Here is a 19,515-nt window from a genome sequence, read left to right on the forward strand (position 1 = left end):
GTATTAATTCTACCTTCAGTAAAAATATTTTCCCATCTATAACTGTTTCTCCTGCTTAGTTGCAGGATTTAAAGTACATATCTACAGTACGTATTGAGGTGGCACAGTAGCGTAGTGGTTAGCACACTGCTTTACAGTACCCAGGTGACGGGGTTTCAATTCCCGTCGATGCCTGTAAGGAGCTTGTATGTTCTCCCCTTCACCACATGGGTTTCCTCCAGGTGCTCCAGTTTCCTCCCACAGCCCAAAGACATACCGTTTGGTAGGTTAAGTGGTCACTGTAAGTAGTCCCGTGATTAGGGAAGGGTCTGTTTCAGGGGTAGGTGAGCAGCACAGCTCGAAGGTCCGAGAGGACCTGTTCCAAACTCTCTCAATAAATAAGTTGCTGCCTACCTATAGTTTTTAATAAATTCTAGTCCATGCATTGAAAATATTTCCCTGTCCTTCATCCTGCAGCATATTCCCTTCTGGTTCAGTCTCTTGGGCAACACAGAAAAAAAAAATTGTAGGAGAGCAACAGACAGTACAGAAATCTTTTATTCAATTTACTGTGCAGGATAATGGCAAACAATGGCAAACTTGATTTATTTATCTTCTCTCTCCTATTCCTTTCATCCCCGGCAGCGCTTTGTGTGAGTGCTTAGATTTATCAGTAATGCAGAATTTGCTGCCCCTGGTCCTCCTCCTCCCCTCTGTTCCCTCTGCTAGCTTTTGTTTTCACATTATTTTTGCATTTCGTTATTACTCTGCCAGAAATTGCCAATTAGAAGATCAATGCAGCTGCTCTCCTGAACAGAAACACAGAATTCAAAGAAGCAGACCCTTCCCATCCAGAAACTACTATTGCATTACGACGATCAAGGATTGTTCTCCAAAATAAGTCTGGGTTAGCTGATAGATACAAAGGTGAATTTTTCTTTTTAAATTCACACTAATAGTACCAGTCTCAGATTTAGAAAATCAAAGTTCAAATCGTGCCCAACAGGAAGATATAATCTAGATTGAATGCTGTGGAGAAGCACTGACAGAGAGCTGTGCTTTAGGTGGTGTCAGATGAGGCATTAAAGTCTGAGCTACTGCCTGTTCTCTCAGGAAGAATAACAGGATTCAATGGTAGTATTCAAAACAAACAGCAAAGGTGTTCTCTCTAGTCCTGGTCAATACTTATCCTTCCATTAATAGCACTTAGACATATTATAGTCACGTATTTTGTTTCTGAAGCTAGATCTCGCTATGCACAAACCAGCTGCATTTTCAATAACACAAGAGATTCTTCAACTGCTGGTAATCCAGAGAAACACATACAAAATACTGGAGGAACTCAGCAGGTCAGCAGCATCTAGAAAAAGACTAGACAGTCGATGTTTGTGGCTTCTTCACCAGTTCTGATGAAGGGTCTAAGCCCAAAACATCGGCTGTTTACTCCTTTCCACACATGCTCCATTTTCTCTAATACAACATCAACAATACCCCACTTGTTGCACTGCACTTTGTGCCTTTTACTAAGTTATAAAAAGGCGCTAAGTAAATGGCACTTATGAAAATGGAGCCCTACACTACTGGAAAAGGCCAGCAATATCATGGAAGATCCCACCCTGCTTATGGACAGTTTGTCCCACTCCCATCAGGGACTGAGGCTATGCAGCAGCCATGCCAGGACCACTGGACTCAAAAACAGTCTTCACCCAAGCTGATAACACATTAACCCACTCCACCCACACTAAATACACATTACCTAGCTATTCACATGATGTACATACATTCAGTCTATGTATATAACCGCTACTTGTACATTGTGTTTTACGGGATTGATTTTATATTTATTCATTTATTGTGCTATTCTAATTGCATTTTTAATGCTGCATTATACCTGGAGTAACAATCATTTTATTCTCCTTTACACTCACGTATTAAAGAACGACAAAAGATACCTGACAATTAAAAGGGTCAGTGTCTTTGCCAAATGACATGGCTACACATCTCCATTTCAATCTGGTAAAAGTCTGTCTTTAACCCCGTAGCTAGCCATGTTGAGAAAACAAATAACACAGAATTAAGCTGAAATTGCATAGTTATTTCATCAGGGTCCCTGCTTACAATAACCCCGTGCCTTCAAAACAAGAGTTGGTTTTCAAAGCAGAGACATTGACACATTGTGCAATACTGCCACTCAGTGGCTCTTGCAAGCATTGGCACTTTAGAAGAAGAGTCGTCAGGTTTGTTTTTAAAAAAATTAGCTTTGACACATGTACATCAAAACTTGCAGTGAAATGAGTCATTTGCTTCAATGACCAACACACTCCGAGGATGAACTAGAATCAGCCAACAAGTATCGCCATGCTTCTGGTGTCAACATATGGCATCTTCCCCTCTCCTCCTCCTCCTCCCTTTTCCCTTTCCCCATTCTGGCTCCACTCTTACCTCTTCCATTGCCTCTCTCTGGCACCCCTCCTCCTTCCATTTCTTCCATGGTCCACTTTCCTCTCCTATCAGATTCCTTCCTCTTCAGTCCCTTACCTTGTCCACCTATCATCTCCCAGATTCTCACTTCATCGCTCCCCTACCCATCCACCTTCATCCTCACCTAGCTTCACCTATCACTTTCTAGTACATACTTCTTCGTCTCCCTTCCTCTCACCTTCTATCCTAGTTGCTCCCTACCTCCATCCTGATCCTGCTGAAGATTTTCGACCTGAAACATCAGTTCTTTATTCCTTTCCATAGATGCTGCCTGACCTGCCTGTTCCTCCAGCATTCTGTGTGTGTTGCTCTGGATTACAAGAATTTGCAGAATCTCTTGTGCTTATGATGTGGCAACAACTTACTAACTCCTTCACATCTTTGGAAGGTGGGAGAAAACTGGAATACCCAAAGAAAACACACTCGGTCACAGGGAAAATGTACGAACTCCTTACAGACAGCATTAGGAATTGAACCTGGGCCACTGGCACAACACTAACCACTACACTACCGTGTTTGACCAAACAAGTCAAGATCCATACATTTTAGGGGCTATTGTAGTCAGTTTTGCCATAGTAGTTTAACCTAGAAAGCTTTGAACTCCTATGAAGAAGTGGGGGCATAAGCAGAGCAGATATTGTAATCTGGAGCAATCAAACTGGCTCCACAGATGGCCCCATTGAGATCTTCCTGTAGTTCGTTTTTAGCTAGGATCATATCTTTGATTGAAATTTATACACCCATCAAAATATTGACATGAGATTCTGTCCCAGGTAAGATTCCATATTAAGTGAGCTGACCGCAGTTGGGACAGTAATGACCCATAAGTTCTCTGGGACAGGTTGAAAATCAACTATCAGCAGCTGAGGAAGAACATGTGACAATGTCCGGCTGTCAGTCACAAGGGCACTGGCTCACCATGTAATGCCCACCTTGGAGAGAATCTGAAAGACCAGCGGTATGGAATGGAACAAAAGTGAGAAAATATTAAAGGAAAACCAACTCCAAAAGGATGAAAAAGAGCAATATGAAGATCCATTGTACTGCAGATTACCATACAGATGGCTGTGGAGACCACGACTTTGGGCATAACTAAAGCGGACATTGATGGGTTCTCAATTAGTAAGGACATCAAGTGTTATGGGAGAGGGCACAAGAATGTGGTTGAGAGGGATAAGAAGACATTCATGGTGGAATGGTGGAGCAAGCTCAATGAGTCAATTGACCGAACTCTGCTCCTATGCAGTATGATTTTAAATGGAGTCTGCAGATACTTTTTCATCAATTCACCACTGGTTGATTGGTTTATACATTTAACAGTCAACTTCCGCAAAAAGTAATTAAAAAGGAATTAGCTGCTCTCAATCCTAAAGCAACCTATGCCAAGCACACATTGCAGTTTGAATTCCACTTGGGTATTAATAAAGTCACCCCTGGTCTAATGCTATGCAATTGATGTTAAAACCACTTCAGTTACCCTCAGAATTACATGATGAATTAGCTTCCACAGTGAAAGACTGGCAAGGAAGCAATTTCTATACAACTCAATATCTTGAAGCTCTCAATTCTGCTAATTTCTTTTGAGACTTGGGTTTTGCTGGCAAGGACCAGAATTCGTTGCCCACTCCTGGCTGTGTTCATGCAGCTAAGTGGCTGGCTGGACCACTTCAAAGAGAAACCACACTGATCGGTGACTGCCAACCAACATTTACCCAAACATGGCAAGAGCAGTCTGTCATCCTAAGAGGACATTTTAATTTTAAAATAAAACCATTTCACTGACAAGACAGCTCCCTGGTCACATTCAATTATACCAGATATTTACTTATCTTAAAAAGTGGATTCAGATACAGTACTGAGATCTGAACTTGCATTCACTGGATTGGCCATCCGTACTTCCAGATAACAACAATCACTAACTGATTTTATTGAGGGCAGCCAGTTTGAAAATGCAATGCAACAAATCAAATTTTCCAGAATAAATTTCACACTACATTGAAGATTCAGGCAGGCTACATCAGTTAGCTTCAAGCACCTGTTATTAAACCTGTGGCTTCATTCAGCCGAGACCCTGCCAGTTACCTGAGAAAACCACAAACTCATTCCAGCCAGGAGATGAGCATTTGGCCCATTGAGCCTGTGCCAGCTCTTTATCAAGCAGTCCGATGTAACTCTTATAAAAACAAGTCTTCAACATCAGAAAAGTCTGTTTGACAAATTCTTCTCATCCCAAGGCACTTTTGCCTCAATAAACCCAGCACATCCAGTCAATAATACAAATTAATAACTGGAGTTAATTTGTCTGAAGTGAAACAATGATGACTATCTATTTACCCAGCATTAGACTGAGTTTGTATGCAGCCTGCACCCAGCTGCACAGGGACTCTGAACCAGATGAAATCCTGCCAAACCTGACTGCCATTTTGTGCAAACTGCAAAGGTGGATATGAGATCTCAGTAGAAACAGTAGTTTGACTGTAATGCCAAAAAAAAAGAGAAAACCAAATTTGCATTCACACACAACCACTTTCAGGATCATCCAGCATGTTCCACAAGATAGGAATTACCTTAAAATCTAGCTCCCTGCGTCTTTCAGAAAATCCTGACAACCAATTTATGCATTGCAAGATCCCCAAACAGCAACAGAGATAAAACTCCCACTGAGAGAAGCAATTTCAAATTACCTCAGTTTTAAATGACTGATGGCTTATTTTAATGTCTTATTTTGTTTCAACTCTCATAGAACATCGAATAGTACAGCACAGTACAGGCCCTTTGGCCCACATTGTTGTGCTGACCCTCAAATCCAGACTCCCATATAACCCCCCACCTTAAATTCCTCCATATACCTGTCTAGTAGTCTCTTAAACTTCACTAGTGTATCTGCCTCCACCACTGACTCAGGCAGTGTATTCCACGCTCCAACCACTCTCTGAGTAAAAGAGTAGTGTACCACTCTCAGTAGTGAAAACATCATAACAGCTACATGATCAAACTCTCACAGGATCTTATGTTTTAACATGGTCACCCCACATTCTTCTAAACTACAAGGAATACAGAGAACAGCACGGTACAGGGACAGACCCTTCAGCCCATGATACTATACTGAAATAATTAAGCTAATGATGTCTAATTACGCTCGTCCCTTCTGCCTGCGCATGGTATATATCCCTCAATTCTCTGCATATTCATGTATCTAAGAGCCTTTTAAACTCTGCTATTGGATTTGCCTCCAATGTCCCCCATGGAAGCTCACTCCAGGCACTCTCTACTCTCTGTGTAAAAGTAACTCACCATTGAATGTTCCCCCTCTTACCTTAAATGCATACCCTCTAGTATTAGATATTTGAGCTTTGGAAAAAAGAAACTGTCCTCTTCACGTAATCTTACCAACCTCTATCAGGTATCCCTACAGCATCCACCACTACAGAAAAACCCTCCAGAGGGCATTACTCCAAGAGGATCACAATCTTGTCGTGGTTTAGAGGCTTGCGTGCCTCAATGACCCAGCGAGCTATTTTCGCTGGAGGCAGGGTTTTATGCTTTGACTCTTGGTAGGGTCACCCATGCCTAACAGATCAAAGGGTAGAGGTCAAACTAAGAGTGGTCCATTGGTCCTCCAGGTTCAGGGATTCAGCTCAGGGCTAGCAACCCTGATTGGTAAAACAAAATTGGTTATGGAAACAGCAAGAATCCTTCTACATCTGAATGTGATGGTATTCCTGAGTCTCCACCTGGGACTTGCATGACTGACAGTAGTGAAAACTGATACGATGAAGGAAGCCCTGAATGCTGCCAGAGATGGAGGACCTGCACTGATGCCCTAAACACCAGCAGCTAAATGGGCATAATGAACTCGAGAGCATTACAACCATCAGAGGACATGTGCTAACCTCTCCTTATAGCACATGCCCTCTAATCCAGACTGCATTCTGATAAACCTCTTCTGCACCCTCTCCAAAACCTCCAATTCCTTCCAAAAATGGGGCAAGCAAAACTGAATGCAGTACTCCAGATATGGCCAAACTACTTTTATAAAGCTGCAATATTATTTCCTGACTCTTCTTCTCAGTACCTTGACTAATAAAGACAAGGAAGCAAACACCATTTTTCACCACCTGGTTAAAAACTTGCACCAAAATGTCTTGCCGCACCCGCAACCCTGTAAAAGCATCAGCAGCAATAGAACACACCCGGAGTCTGGTTTTGCTATTAACAAAACACTATTTTATTTGTAACTATGTTATATAGTAACTTAAACCAGGCAAATCAAGAGTTAACGGTGTTATGCATATATACGCATACATATATAAATCCCCAAACAATTTCAGAGCAAGGGTGGCAAGTGTACAGTCTTACGACGGGGTGGTAAGAAAGTTCAGTTCAGTCCTCAGGTTAATTAATGTGAGATATTTGTAATCCAAAGGCAAATGTTGTGAGAAGGCAATTACGTCGATATTCCACAGATTCCACGACAGCAATACAAAATAATAGCAGTAGCTTTTATCTCTGAAGTTGTTCCACTCCACACACGAAGTATCATCAACAGTGATCTTCAACGAATATCCTTTCAACACAAGTGGTACCACACCCGAATTCAGCTATGGGACATCCCAAGGTGGTGGCCACAGGATACTCAAACTGAATGAATATATGGATTATCACCAATAGTAGCTTATCACAAAGGGGACCCTCTTCCAGGGAAAACTACCACCTAAGCAAGGGTAGATACACCGGTAGATTCCCCACGGTTACCCCAAACACACAACGTGATAGCCACTTACCCAGTTCCACAATATACGAAATAACTCCAACAGCGATTTGCCACAGGGGTACCGTCTTCCAGTGAAATACCACACCCAGACAAAGGATAAACACACACGTTGTATTCACAAAGATTTTCCCCTCACCAGGGAACCCACTCTTGTGGATTAACTATGTAACAATCAGACTTTCGTATTCGAATGGAATCAAACTCACCCTTATGGGCTACTTAGAAGAAAGTCCAAACAGTGACCTCATTGTCACTGGGTTTCTTCTATTTCAAACCTTTCTCTCCCCTCCTCTTTCTCTGCAAACTTCTTCTAGTTGCAGTACTTGTGAGAGTCGTTTATCAATACTCTGGATCAATCTCAACTCACCCCTTTCGGGCTACTGAAAGTTTAAACCAATGACCTCACTCACTGGTGTCTTTCCTTGATCGAAACCATTATGACTCTGAGCATGTGTCTCTCTATGTGTGTCTGTAAAAGGATCATCTGACCTTGCTTATTCAAAACAAGCCGCGAGAAACCATAAACATTCATTGTCCATCAAACAACTCCACCTCTCTCACCACAGTAACCAAGCAATTTTGCAGTCAGCAGAAATCCAAAAGTCAGTCTCATTCTCTTGGCATTTTAAAGTGACAGTCCACAGAAAAAATGAACTCTAGGAGTATCGGGGTATATAACAGTACGAAAACCCCACATTCCAGGATGAGCCTGGTGAATCTCCTTTGGCATGCCTCTGATGCTGCTACATCCTTTTTTTATAATTTAGGTAAGGGAATGAAAACCGCACATCATATTTCAGGTGTGGCCTCACCAGCTGCCCGCACAACTGCAGCTATCCATACCTATTACTAAATTACAAACAAATCCTCCACATACTTAATCTGCAATTTCATCATGTGGGTAAAGTGATCCAGCCGAGCCCTACCTTTTAGATTTAGGTCCAGTATCAGAACCAGAATTATCATTGACATAATCATGAAATTTGCTGTTATGCATCAGCAAATGTGTTACGTACCCCGTAACTGGGTTGCCAAACCAGCAGAAATGGAACGCTCGCTGGAGTCTGGATTACTAGGAACTAATGAAGTTTTATTAAAGAAATAAGTAATACAGTACACTAATCGTAAGAATATAAATGTAACAGGTTAGCAATGATAATACACACATATACACAGAACTAGGGTAATAGGAATCAACCAAGCTCTATCGCAGTCTAGGGGTAAAATGATCAGTCTTAAGTGAAGCAGAGTTCAGTTCAGTTTAGTGCAGTTCACAGTAATCACTGTTGTCGTACTGTTGGGGGGGGAGAGAGAGAGAGGGGGAGAGAGGGGGAGAGAGATGCAATCTGGTTTCAGGCAGACCTTTTGATGTCTTCTAATCCCGCTGTGGTCACCGACTGTGACCCCTCCGTTCCGGACACGATCGTTCTTCCACGGTGAACCCGGCACCCAGGCAAGGGCGGACACACACCCCAGGTTCCCACCGATCGTACCTTTACACCTTGTGAGCCTCTGATCGGTTCCCGCAAACCGGTCCTCCAAACTCCCACCACTTGTGGGGGCATACTGCTCTTTCCAGGGTCTCGTGGCATGTCTTAGCAAACCTGCTCCTTTTATCCCCCTGCTGGGGTATCACCTGTCCATCAAACTTCAAACAGTTCAGGTTCAAAGCAACCGGTCTGTCAATATCTGAATTGTGTTTCTTTCCTGTTAATCCCTCTCTTCTCTCTTATTAGCATTTTGAATGTTTCTCCATTGTCTTTTTTATCTCTCTCATTAGCATCATCCATCCGATACCTCTGCTTGGCGTCACACATGACAAATGCAAGACACAGAAATTACAAGTTACAAAATAAATAAATAGTGCAAATGAGGAATAGTGAGAAGGTGTTCATGGGTTCATGGATTGTTCAGTAATCTGGTGGCAGAGGAGAAAAAGCTGTTCCTAAAACATTGAGTACAGGTCTTTGGGCTCTTGTACCTCCTCACTGATGTTGTAATGAAGAGAGGGTATGTCACAGATAGGGAGCGCCCTTAAGGAGGCACTGCCTTTTGAGGATGTCCTTAACGTTGGGGAGGCTAGTGCCCATGATAGAGCTGTCTGAGTCCATAACCATCCACAGCTCCTGTCGATTCTGGACACTGAAGCCTCCATTCTAGAAGTAGAATGCCACCCTAGCCTTGGTGAGTCCCTCGGTGTTCAAATATTCACCCAAGTAACCTTTAAAGGCAGTAGACATCCCTGCTCCATCGCCATTTTTGCCATCAGGTTCCAAACCCTCACCACCTTTGTGTCAAAAACTTTTCCCTAATGCCCTAATTCCTTGTGAAATAACAACATCTCTGCTCAAGGAAGCAAGTTTTTCTTAGGCACCTGATCACTTTATACACTTCCTTTCAACCCCTACCTGTTCCAGATTTTTCCACTTGGCCAAAGCTGCCCAATCCAACAACATCCTGATAAATCTCCTCTGTAGTACCTCCACATCTTTCCTCTGACGCACTAACCAGTGTAACCATGTGACATTCTGCCATCGTTGTGACCCGAAATCTCAAGTGAACGATCAGGACAGCACCATCAGTACTTTAGATCAAACCAATAAATGTTGTAAAAATTCATAGAAGATAGAAAAATACAGCATATGCCATTTGGCTCGTTATACAGTGCCGACCCTTTAACCTACTTTAAGATTAATCCAACCCTTCCCTCCCACATAGCCCTCCATTCTTTTTCATCTATGTGCCTATCTAAGAATTTCCTAAGTATCCCTAATGTATCCGTCTCTACCACCACCCCGGCAGTTTGTTCCACGTACACCACACTGTCTAAAAAAAAATTGCCACTGACATCACCACTATACTTTCCTCCAAGCACCTTAAAATTATGCCCTGTCATATTAGGCATGATCCATCTTTCCCAATTACTCTAAAGATACTTTCAGAATGGAATTTTTGTATTTATTGTGGGGTTTTATTTGTTATTTTTATTGTGTTCTTTATACTTAACTGTGTTTTATTTATGCTGCATTGGATCCAGAGCAACAATCATTTTGTTCTCCTTTACACTCGTGTACTGAGTTTTTCAATATTTTATCTAATAACTGGGAAGATGTTGCACTCAAAAGATACACCCGGAGGAAAACTGTCCAAGAGGGAGCTGCACTACAGGAGAACAACCTCCAATGTGCTGTGATGAACAAACCGCAGATGCAAAATGAGAGACTGAACAACCAAAAGATTCAACCACTAACCACAGACACCATTTATTCTTGCCTACACTGCACCAGCACCAGAGTATGTGGATCCCATAGCCACCTGAGGACCACTAATTGACCCCCTCAGGAGGACATCATACTTGACTCGAGTGATCGCACAACTACTACTACTACATGTACTAAACAATCTAGAATCTTGAAATGCATTTAGTCTCAATTTATAAGAGCTTTAAAAGCCAACAGATGCACAAATTGAAAGAGGTTTGACAAGGTTTAGAAAGGCTCTAAATCAGCCAATATCAATTGCTTTTCCTTGGAATTACTACCTATAAAATGACTCAAGATGAAGCAATGACAGAGCAAAAATGCAAACATTTGCATCATAACTTTCAGTGGGTCAAGTATTTCTTGTTAAAACAGCAGCAGTCTTCATTTAAGTCATCTCAGGAACCCATCTATGTGTGTCTCAGTTCAATACAGCAGGGAAAGCTAGCGGGGTTGCACGTCAAGCTGCCCAGCAGCACGAATGACAGTGTATCAGGCTGCTTTGTAGAGCAGCACCACGGCGAGGAAAGCAGCAGCCTGCGGTGCATAGTAACACACAGAGCAGTGCCATGAGCAGAGCTGACAGACAGAAGAGGAAACATGCCAGTGAGAATGACACAACAGAAAAGGAGGCCACATCGAGTGCAGCTCGTCAAGGTAGATAGCAGCTGGAGTAGGAAAACAAAGAAGCGAGACGATCAAGTCAGCCGAGTACTCTGCTTTGACAAATCAGAGCACAGCAAGTCCTGGAATAATTGTGTTGTGTTATAAATTGAGCTCTAAAAACACCATTTTCTTGAAACCTGAAAACGCACTGTACCGGAAGTGATAGTGCTATAAGTTGTGCTCCACAAGGATTTTCTTATAAAATAAGTTACTGAGAAACAGCAGGACTAATTTTGATACTTTCAGTGCACCTTTAATCTGTTGCATGTGAAAGAGGGAGCAGGACAGCAATATTTTCTTTAAGTTCAGAATCGGTAATGAAAAGTCCTAGATCACAGTTGAGCAATGACTTCTGGCAAAAGTCACCTCAGCTTAATCTTGTGGGTCAAATATAAAAAACATATGAAGACACCAGATTTGTAATTTTCCAACAAAAAAGACTCAGTTCCACAGGTATCCACAAGATTGCTTCCCAGATGAAATGAGATAATTCTCTCAGAGAAAATCGTTCCTTCTTATAAAAGGACTTGCACACTTCACTCTCTCAGACAGCGCCTCCAGATGAACATTGTTGTATAAAAACCCAATGCATAGAGAGCATCTAATCCACTTATTTTCTGAGAAAGATGTAGAGTCAGGGCACTACAGAACAGAAACAGGCCCTTTGGCCTATCTGGTCTGTGCCAAACTGTTATTCTGCCTGGTCCCATTGATCTATACCTGGACCATAACTCTCCACAGCCCTTCCTTCCATGTACTCATCCAAATTTCTCTTAAATGCTATAATCAAACCAGCTTCTACCACTTCCTCTGGCAGCTTATTCCACACACTCACCACCCTCTGAGTGAAGAAATTGTCCTTCACATTAACTTAAAAATTTTGCCCTTAACTATGACCTCTATTTCTAGTCTCACCCAATTTCAGTGGAAAAAGCCTGCTTGCATTTACCCTATCTACACCCCTCATAATTCTGTATACCTATATCAAATTTCCCCTCATTCTCCTATGCTCCAGAGACTAAAGTCCAACCTATTCACCCTTTCCCTATAGCTCAAGTCCTGGTAATATCCTTGTAAATTTTCTTTGTACTCTTTCAACCTTATTTACACCTTTCCAGTAGGTAGGTGACCAAAACTGTACATAATACTCTTAATCAGGCTTCAACAACACCTTATGCATCTTCTACATAACAACCGAACTCCTGTATTCAATACTTTGATTTACGAAGGCCAAGGTGCTAAAAGATCTCTTTACATCCCATCAACCTGTGACAACATGTTCAAGGGATTATGGATCAGTGTTCCCAGATCCCTCTGTTCTACTACACTCCTCAGTGCCCTCACTGTGCAAGTCCTACCCTGGTTTGTCAAGGGGAGTTGAAAATGGCAGATCTTACAGACAGGGAAACATCCAGGTCTCAATTCTTACACTCTGTCAACTCCAGATCTTAAACTAATATTTACCCTTTGTATGGTGCTGCCCAGCTGGGCAGGAGACTTGCTGATCACCACACCAGCTTGCTGAAGGGCAGCAATCTTCTCTTTGGCTCCACCCTTTCCTCCAGCGATGATGGCACCGGCATGACCCATTCTCCGTCCTGGGGGTGCAGTAAGTCCAGCTATGAACGACACCACCGGCTTAGCGTTGGGCCCCTATTAAAACAAGAAAAAGCAATTAGATGACTAAAAATAAGATAATACTGGACTACTTATAACAAAAAAATAAACATATTGTCACTAAAAACCCCAGATGGTTTATTGACATTTGGGGAAACTTGTCAATGTTTAATTACACAATCTGGCTCATGTACAGCTCTGGTCCTTAACAATATGAATGGTAAATTCCCCCTAAATTGACCTTGCATGGCACTCAATTGTATCCAGGATAGACGGAGCATAATTGACAACTTTGCTAATGACATCTGCTTCATGAGAAAAGATTCTATTAAAACAGGACCATTGTTTGTGCAGTAAATTATAACCATGTTAGAGAAGATAATAAAAAAAATTGCAGCAACACACATCAAAGTTGCTTGAATTTCCAGCATCTGCAGAATTCCTGTTGTTTGCATAAAAAAAATTGCATTCACTGTATAGAATAATAATTCAATAAATCTGTATTTCCCCACTCTGAATTTTTTAATAGTATAAAACTCTATTCATCTTTCAGGGTAATGAGAATAGGAGTCAGGAAGTTATATTGCAGTTACACATGACTTTGGTAAGGCTGCACTTAGGAGTACTATATTGCACACAGGTTTAGTCACCCTGTTAGGAAAGATGTCATTAAATATAGAACATATAATAGTACAGCAAAGTACAGGCCCTTCGGCCCACAATGTTGTGCCGACCCTCAGACAATGCCTCCCATATAACCCCCCACCTTAAATTCCTCCATATACCTGTCTAGTAATCTCTTAAATTTCACTAGTGTATCTGCCTCCACCACTCACTCAGGCAGTGCATTCCACGCACCAACCACTCTCTGAGTAAAAAACCTTCCTCTAATATCCCCCTTAAACTTCCCACCCCTAACCTTAAAGCCATGTCCTCTTGTATTGAGCAGTGGTGCCCTGGGGAAGAGGCGCTGGCTATCCACTCTATCTATTCCTCTTATTATCTTGTACACCTCTATCATGTCTCCTCTCATTCTCCTAAGGGAGCCCTAGCTCCCTTAATCTCTGATCATAATCCATACTCTCTAAACCAGGCAGCATCCTGGTAAATCTCCTCTGTACCCTTTCCAATGCTTCCACATCCTTCCTATAGTGAAAGTTAAACTAGAAAGAGTGCAGAAAAGATCCACGATATTGCCTGGATTTAGGGACCTGCATTACAAGAACAACTTGTGTGGATTAAGACTTTACTCCTTAGAATCTAAGAGATTGAAGAGTGATCTGATAGAGGAATACAAGATCATGAGGTGCATAAACAGAGTGAAAGCACAGTCTTCTTTTTCCCCAGGGAGAGGCTGCCTGTGTTTGGCCCATACATCTCTCTAAATCATTCCTAATCATCTATATCTCTGTATGTATATATATTAATCTTTCCTCTTTAATATTAAGCTTATGCCATTGAGTTTTAGACTCCCCTATCTTGGGAAAAAGACGGTGACAATCCATTTTCTATGCCCCTCATGATATTGTATAGCTCTACAGGATAAGTCTTCAGTGTCTTTCTTTAGAAAGAGAAGGGTACCAGTTTGTTTAATTTCACTTTACAACTCAAGCCTTCTTGTCCTAGCATTGTCCTGGTAAATATTTTCTGCACCCTGTCTAGCTTAATCACAACCTTCCCATAGTATGGTGACCCGATCTGAACGTAATATCCCAGATGCAGTGTCACCAACAGTTGTAACATGGCATCACAACTCTTGTACTCAGTGAAGACAAGTGAACCAAATTCCTTCTTCACCACTTTGCCTACTTGCATCACAATTTTTCGGGAACTATGTTCCCTTGGGTCTCTTGGTTAAGCAATGTTCCCCAGGGCCTTGTCATTCACTGAGTATGTCCTATCCGGTTTTATCTTCCCAAAAATTAACACTTCACACTGACCCTGTTAAATTCCACCTGCCATTCCTTGGTCCACTTTCCCAGTTGATCTAGATCTTGTTTCTGGACTTGGCTACACTACACATATGTGTTTCAGTAATCTCATTTACATTGACTTGCTGAAGAAATCCAAACGGATGCACAACATCAAGCTGGTGAATAAAATTTCAGAGATACAAGACGCTTGTCTACAATTCCATGCCCTCTGGCAAAAACTAGGGTTTAGGGGGCTGACAAGAATGCTGCTGTTTGGGATTAGATTAAATTAATTAGATCCAATTAGATGTTCAGGACCAAAACAAACACTCATAAAAACATGGTAATTCTACGAGCTGATCTGTACATTATCAGCAAGAGCCAAATTCCACTGACAAGCATCTGCCAAATCTGAACCTCTTTCTGAACATCCCCGACAATGCTGTGTTGGCAATGGTTTAAACTACATATTTTTGTGCAACAGAAGAGACGTCAGAATGAAAGGGAAGTCAACATCTTACTCCTCTGGACTATGTTCAAATTCAAATCTACAGAGAGAAACAGAAGCAATCAAGATTAACTTTATGTTCTGGCCTTTGTGCCAACCACAGTCTTCAATGTGATCAGCATCAAATCCTCATCATCCATTTCACGTCACTTCAACACACTGCATTACTCAAGAAAAGCAAGAATTTTACAAGACAGCGCCGTTACCATCAAATCGAAGCTTTTGATCCCGAATTTTTTTTTTGAAAAAGAAAAGTCAATTTGCCATAATGGAAATGCCCAGAAAACTTGCACAAAATAAAATTCCTCCAACATAAAAATCACAGTTCAAGTATCGGACTGAAATCAGGTAAAGGCTGAAGGAACATTGAATGATGAGCTTCTGTTAGATTAAGCTGATCAGGGAGGTCTCAGATTCAATATCTAGTTTAAACTCACTTCTCAAATCACATGAGAAAATGATAATACAGCAAACAAGAATAGGAATTGGCCATCTGGCTCCTCAATCCTTTTATGTATTTATTTATTTTATTGAGATACAGCATTAGAACAGGCCCTTTCAGCCACACTGCCTAGCAACACCCAATTTAACCCTAGCCTAATCACAGGACAATTTACAATGACCAATTAATCTAGCAACTGATACGCCTTTGGACTGTGGGAAGAAAGCCTTCCACATGGGGAAGCCTTCCACATGGGCAAGAATTGAACCCAGATCGCTGGTAACCACTGTGCTGCCCCAACATATCCTGCCCTACCAGTCAAAGCAGTTATGGTATACTGTACTGTATCTGTCCCAGGCCTCAACTCCTTTTCCACACCAGACCCCAGAGCCCACAATAACCAATTTTTCAAAAAAATTATCCACCTCCCCTTTAAAATGCCTCCACAACTATCAAAGGCAGAGAATTCCAGCCTTTCATCTCCATCTGTGATAAGAAATCACTACACATTCCCGTTTTAACTCACCGCGAACCCCCCCCCCCCACCCGTCTTGTATTTAAGCCTTTTTGATACTTTCACTAGTGGAAACTTCTCAACATGTACCGTATCATGGTCCCTCAAGACTTTACATTTTTGTCTGGGATATACATAAAATTTATATGTACTCCCACCTTTGACAGTGTCCAGTAATACTGTAGAAACTGGATGAATGCTCATCTGCAATACTTTACTTGCTAGTTTTCAGTAGTTATTGTCTACATATGAATAAGTTGGCACAGACAAGCTGCCCAAGAAATCAGTGTCTACAGAGATATACCCCAGCAAGAACTATTTGTTTTGATTTTAGGTTAGGAAAGAGCACCAAGGTGAGGACACAGATGATATACAGTACAAGGTAAAATGCCTTAAAATTAGAGGGAAAGATAAGAGAGAACACTTTCACTAAAAATTGTGGTTTGTATATAGGGAGGCAGCACAGAAGCAAGGTGGCAACATTATATCTATATGCATCATTCGTTCGGCTAAAGCCAAAACATACCAGAACATGAGTTTCCAGGTCTTGGTTGCAGATGTGATTCATAGAACATACAGTAGAATAGTACTGAACAAGTCTCCCAACCCTCCATGTCTGCTTCAACATGGTATCAATCTAATCTAATCCCATCTGCCTGCACGAGCTCCTAATCTCTCTGTTCCCTGCCTGTTCACAGTGTATGAATAGATGCTTCATTAAACATTGTTAATTCATCTGTTTCTACCAGTGTCCTGCCATTTGCTCCAGGCACCTACCACTCTCTGTGGAAGAAAACGTGCCTTTAAGTATTGTAGAGTCAGAAAAGTACTGTACATCACAGAAACCGCCCCTTCGGCCCACCTGGTCCATGCTGAACCATTTAAACTACCCACTCCAATCGAACCCCACTGGGATCATAGCCCTCCATAACCCCACAGGCCATGTACCTATCCAAATTTCTCTTTAGGTGTTGAAGTTGAGTTTGCACGCACCACTTGCGCTAGAAGCTCATCTCGATCTCACGACCCTCTGAAGAAGTTTTCCCTCATGTTTCCCTTAAACTTTTCATCTTTTACTCTTGACCGCCACTCCCACTCAATCTCAGTGGAAAAAGCCCGCTTGCATTTATCCTACCAAATCTTCCCTCAATTACTATGCTTGAATGAATAAAGTCCTGACCCTATTCTATCTTTTCTTATAACTCAGGTCCTCCAATCCCAAATAAAAGTCCTGCCATCTACTGTATATCTTCCTTTTTCTTTTGACCTCACAAAATACAACATTTCAAACTTGTTCGAATAAAGCCCTATTTGTCACTTTTCTGCCCAAATCCACATCCTTCTGGGTTTTTTTGACAACCATTCTCACTGTCCAGTCTACTCATCATTTGATCACCTACATTTTCATATCTTACAAACAAGATATCCCAGCATTTAACTTGAAGGACACTATTGACTACAGAACTCCAGACAAAATAACAACCCTCCATCATGACCCACTGTTTTCTACGAGTGTCAACTTTGAATCCAACCAACCAACTCACAGTGGATCCCATGTGAACCTTCTGTATCTGCCTATTCAGAGGATCCTGTCAATTGCTTTAAGTCCAAAAATTGATGCACCAGGATTAAAATGCCAATAGTTTTGGACAATGCTGAAATTGCCTTTCCTCTGTAGAATAGAAAATTGACAAAGAAAATGGTGATTTAACTCTTGACTTAGTTTTATCCTCAAATTGATTAAACAAGTTTCTTTTTACAGCACAACACACACAAAATATCTAAGGAATTCAGCAGGTCAGGCGGTATCTATGGAGAGGAATAAACAGTTAACATTTCGTGCCAAAACCCTTCATCGGGAGTAGAAAAGAAGGGGAATTTGTGGAATGATCTAACATGTAAAAGTCACCAGTAATTTAACCTACATTAATAATTGGAGTTCTGCAATTTCAACCAAAGTGAGAAAGAGAAACTAAATCCACAATTAGGTTTCAAAAATGTAATATCTACCTAGAGTTGTGAATGAATTTTCTCATATTTCCATAAGAAGCTATTTATACCTGAACCTAAGTCAGACACTAACAGATCCCACAAGCATGAAACTTAATGAATTTGAAGTTAATTCCCCATCAAAATCTACTTCTGCACACCCAAACCTCCACAAGGGAGCACCGAATACAGAAGCAGGTGATTTACTCTCACGTCATGCCCAATTCCCGAGTTGTACTGGTAGCACAGTGGTAGTGTAACGCTTTTCAGTGCCAGTGACCCAGGGTCAATTCCACTGTTGTCTGTAAGAAGCTTGTACATTCTCCCCGTGACCACATGGGTTCCTCTGGGTGCACAACTTTCCTCCCATATTCCAAAGACTTATGGGTTAGAGTTAGGGTTAATAGTTCAACCATATTAGAGTTGAGGGTACACTATGTTGGCATTGCAAGTATGACGACACTTGCACACCCTCAGACTGTGTTGGTCATTGACATAAATGAAGTGGTTCACTGTATATTTCGATGTAGAGGTGACAAATAAAGCTAATCTTAAAATCTCTTTAACAGCTTGCCAAAGATTGCAGAACTGCAGTGTTGCAACTACAGGATCTGCACAGGCACCCATACTGGTTCAATCTGCACAGTCCAAGGAACAAGCCTGGGAGTAGCCTTAGTCATGTAATTCAATTCCACCAATACAACTACTGACTAAAGTGAAGTTATACAAGCCCTGCCCATGTTAAATATTCCGGATTCTAAGGTCTGGTGTTCTGTGATCGGTATGTCCCAAGACACCAATGATGCCAAGGATCGATGTCCGAAGATGAATCCAAAGACTAGAAGTCAAGACCCATTGGAAGGAGCTGAATCAGCAAAATTCTACGAGTCCATTGAGGAGGCTGAAGCCCAGATTGGAATCTGCAGGCCCGAGTTCATATCTGTTGGAGGTTGAAGATGGAGGCCTGTTATGGAGTTTGAAGAACTGTGTATGTGTGCGGGTGGGAAGAACAGTGCTTGCAGCTTCCACCTTCTCACTTCATTCCCCCTATATCAGCTTCCAGCTTGTCTTCCTTCCCTTCCCCCTACTTTCTCATTCTGGCATCTTCCCCCTTCTTTTCCAGTCCTGATGACGGGTCTCAGATCAAAACATCAACATTTGTTGTTATTTTATTATATTTTTTTCATTATTTTTCTTTATTATTATTATTCTTCTATTTCTTTTTTTATTTGCTCAGTTTGTTGTCCATTGCACATTATTTGTCCATCCTGTTGGGTGCAGTCTTTCATTGTTTCGATTGAGTTCCTTGTACTTATTGTGAATGCTCACAAGAAAATGAATCTCAGGGCTGTATATGGTGGCATTTATGTAT

At 41.5% G+C, this 19,515-nt stretch overlaps 1 protein-coding gene across 2 annotated transcripts in view; it reads right to left on the minus strand.

The window, feature by feature from the left end:
- suclg1 (succinate-CoA ligase GDP/ADP-forming subunit alph) overlaps positions 1-19,515 on the minus strand; it is a 99,517-nt gene that overhangs the window by 12,488 nt on the left and 67,514 nt on the right. For both annotated transcript variants that reach the window (XM_063047113.1, XM_063047112.1), the window contains exon 8: positions 12,625-12,813. In XM_063047113.1, the coding sequence (XP_062903183.1) occupies positions 12,625-12,813 (189 nt within the window). The remainder of the gene's footprint in view (positions 1-12,624; positions 12,814-19,515) is intronic.

The sequence above is a fragment of the Mobula hypostoma genome, chromosome 4, assembly GCF_963921235.1.
Source record: "Mobula hypostoma chromosome 4, sMobHyp1.1, whole genome shotgun sequence".
Classification (NCBI taxonomy): domain Eukaryota; kingdom Metazoa; phylum Chordata; class Chondrichthyes; order Myliobatiformes; family Myliobatidae; genus Mobula; species Mobula hypostoma.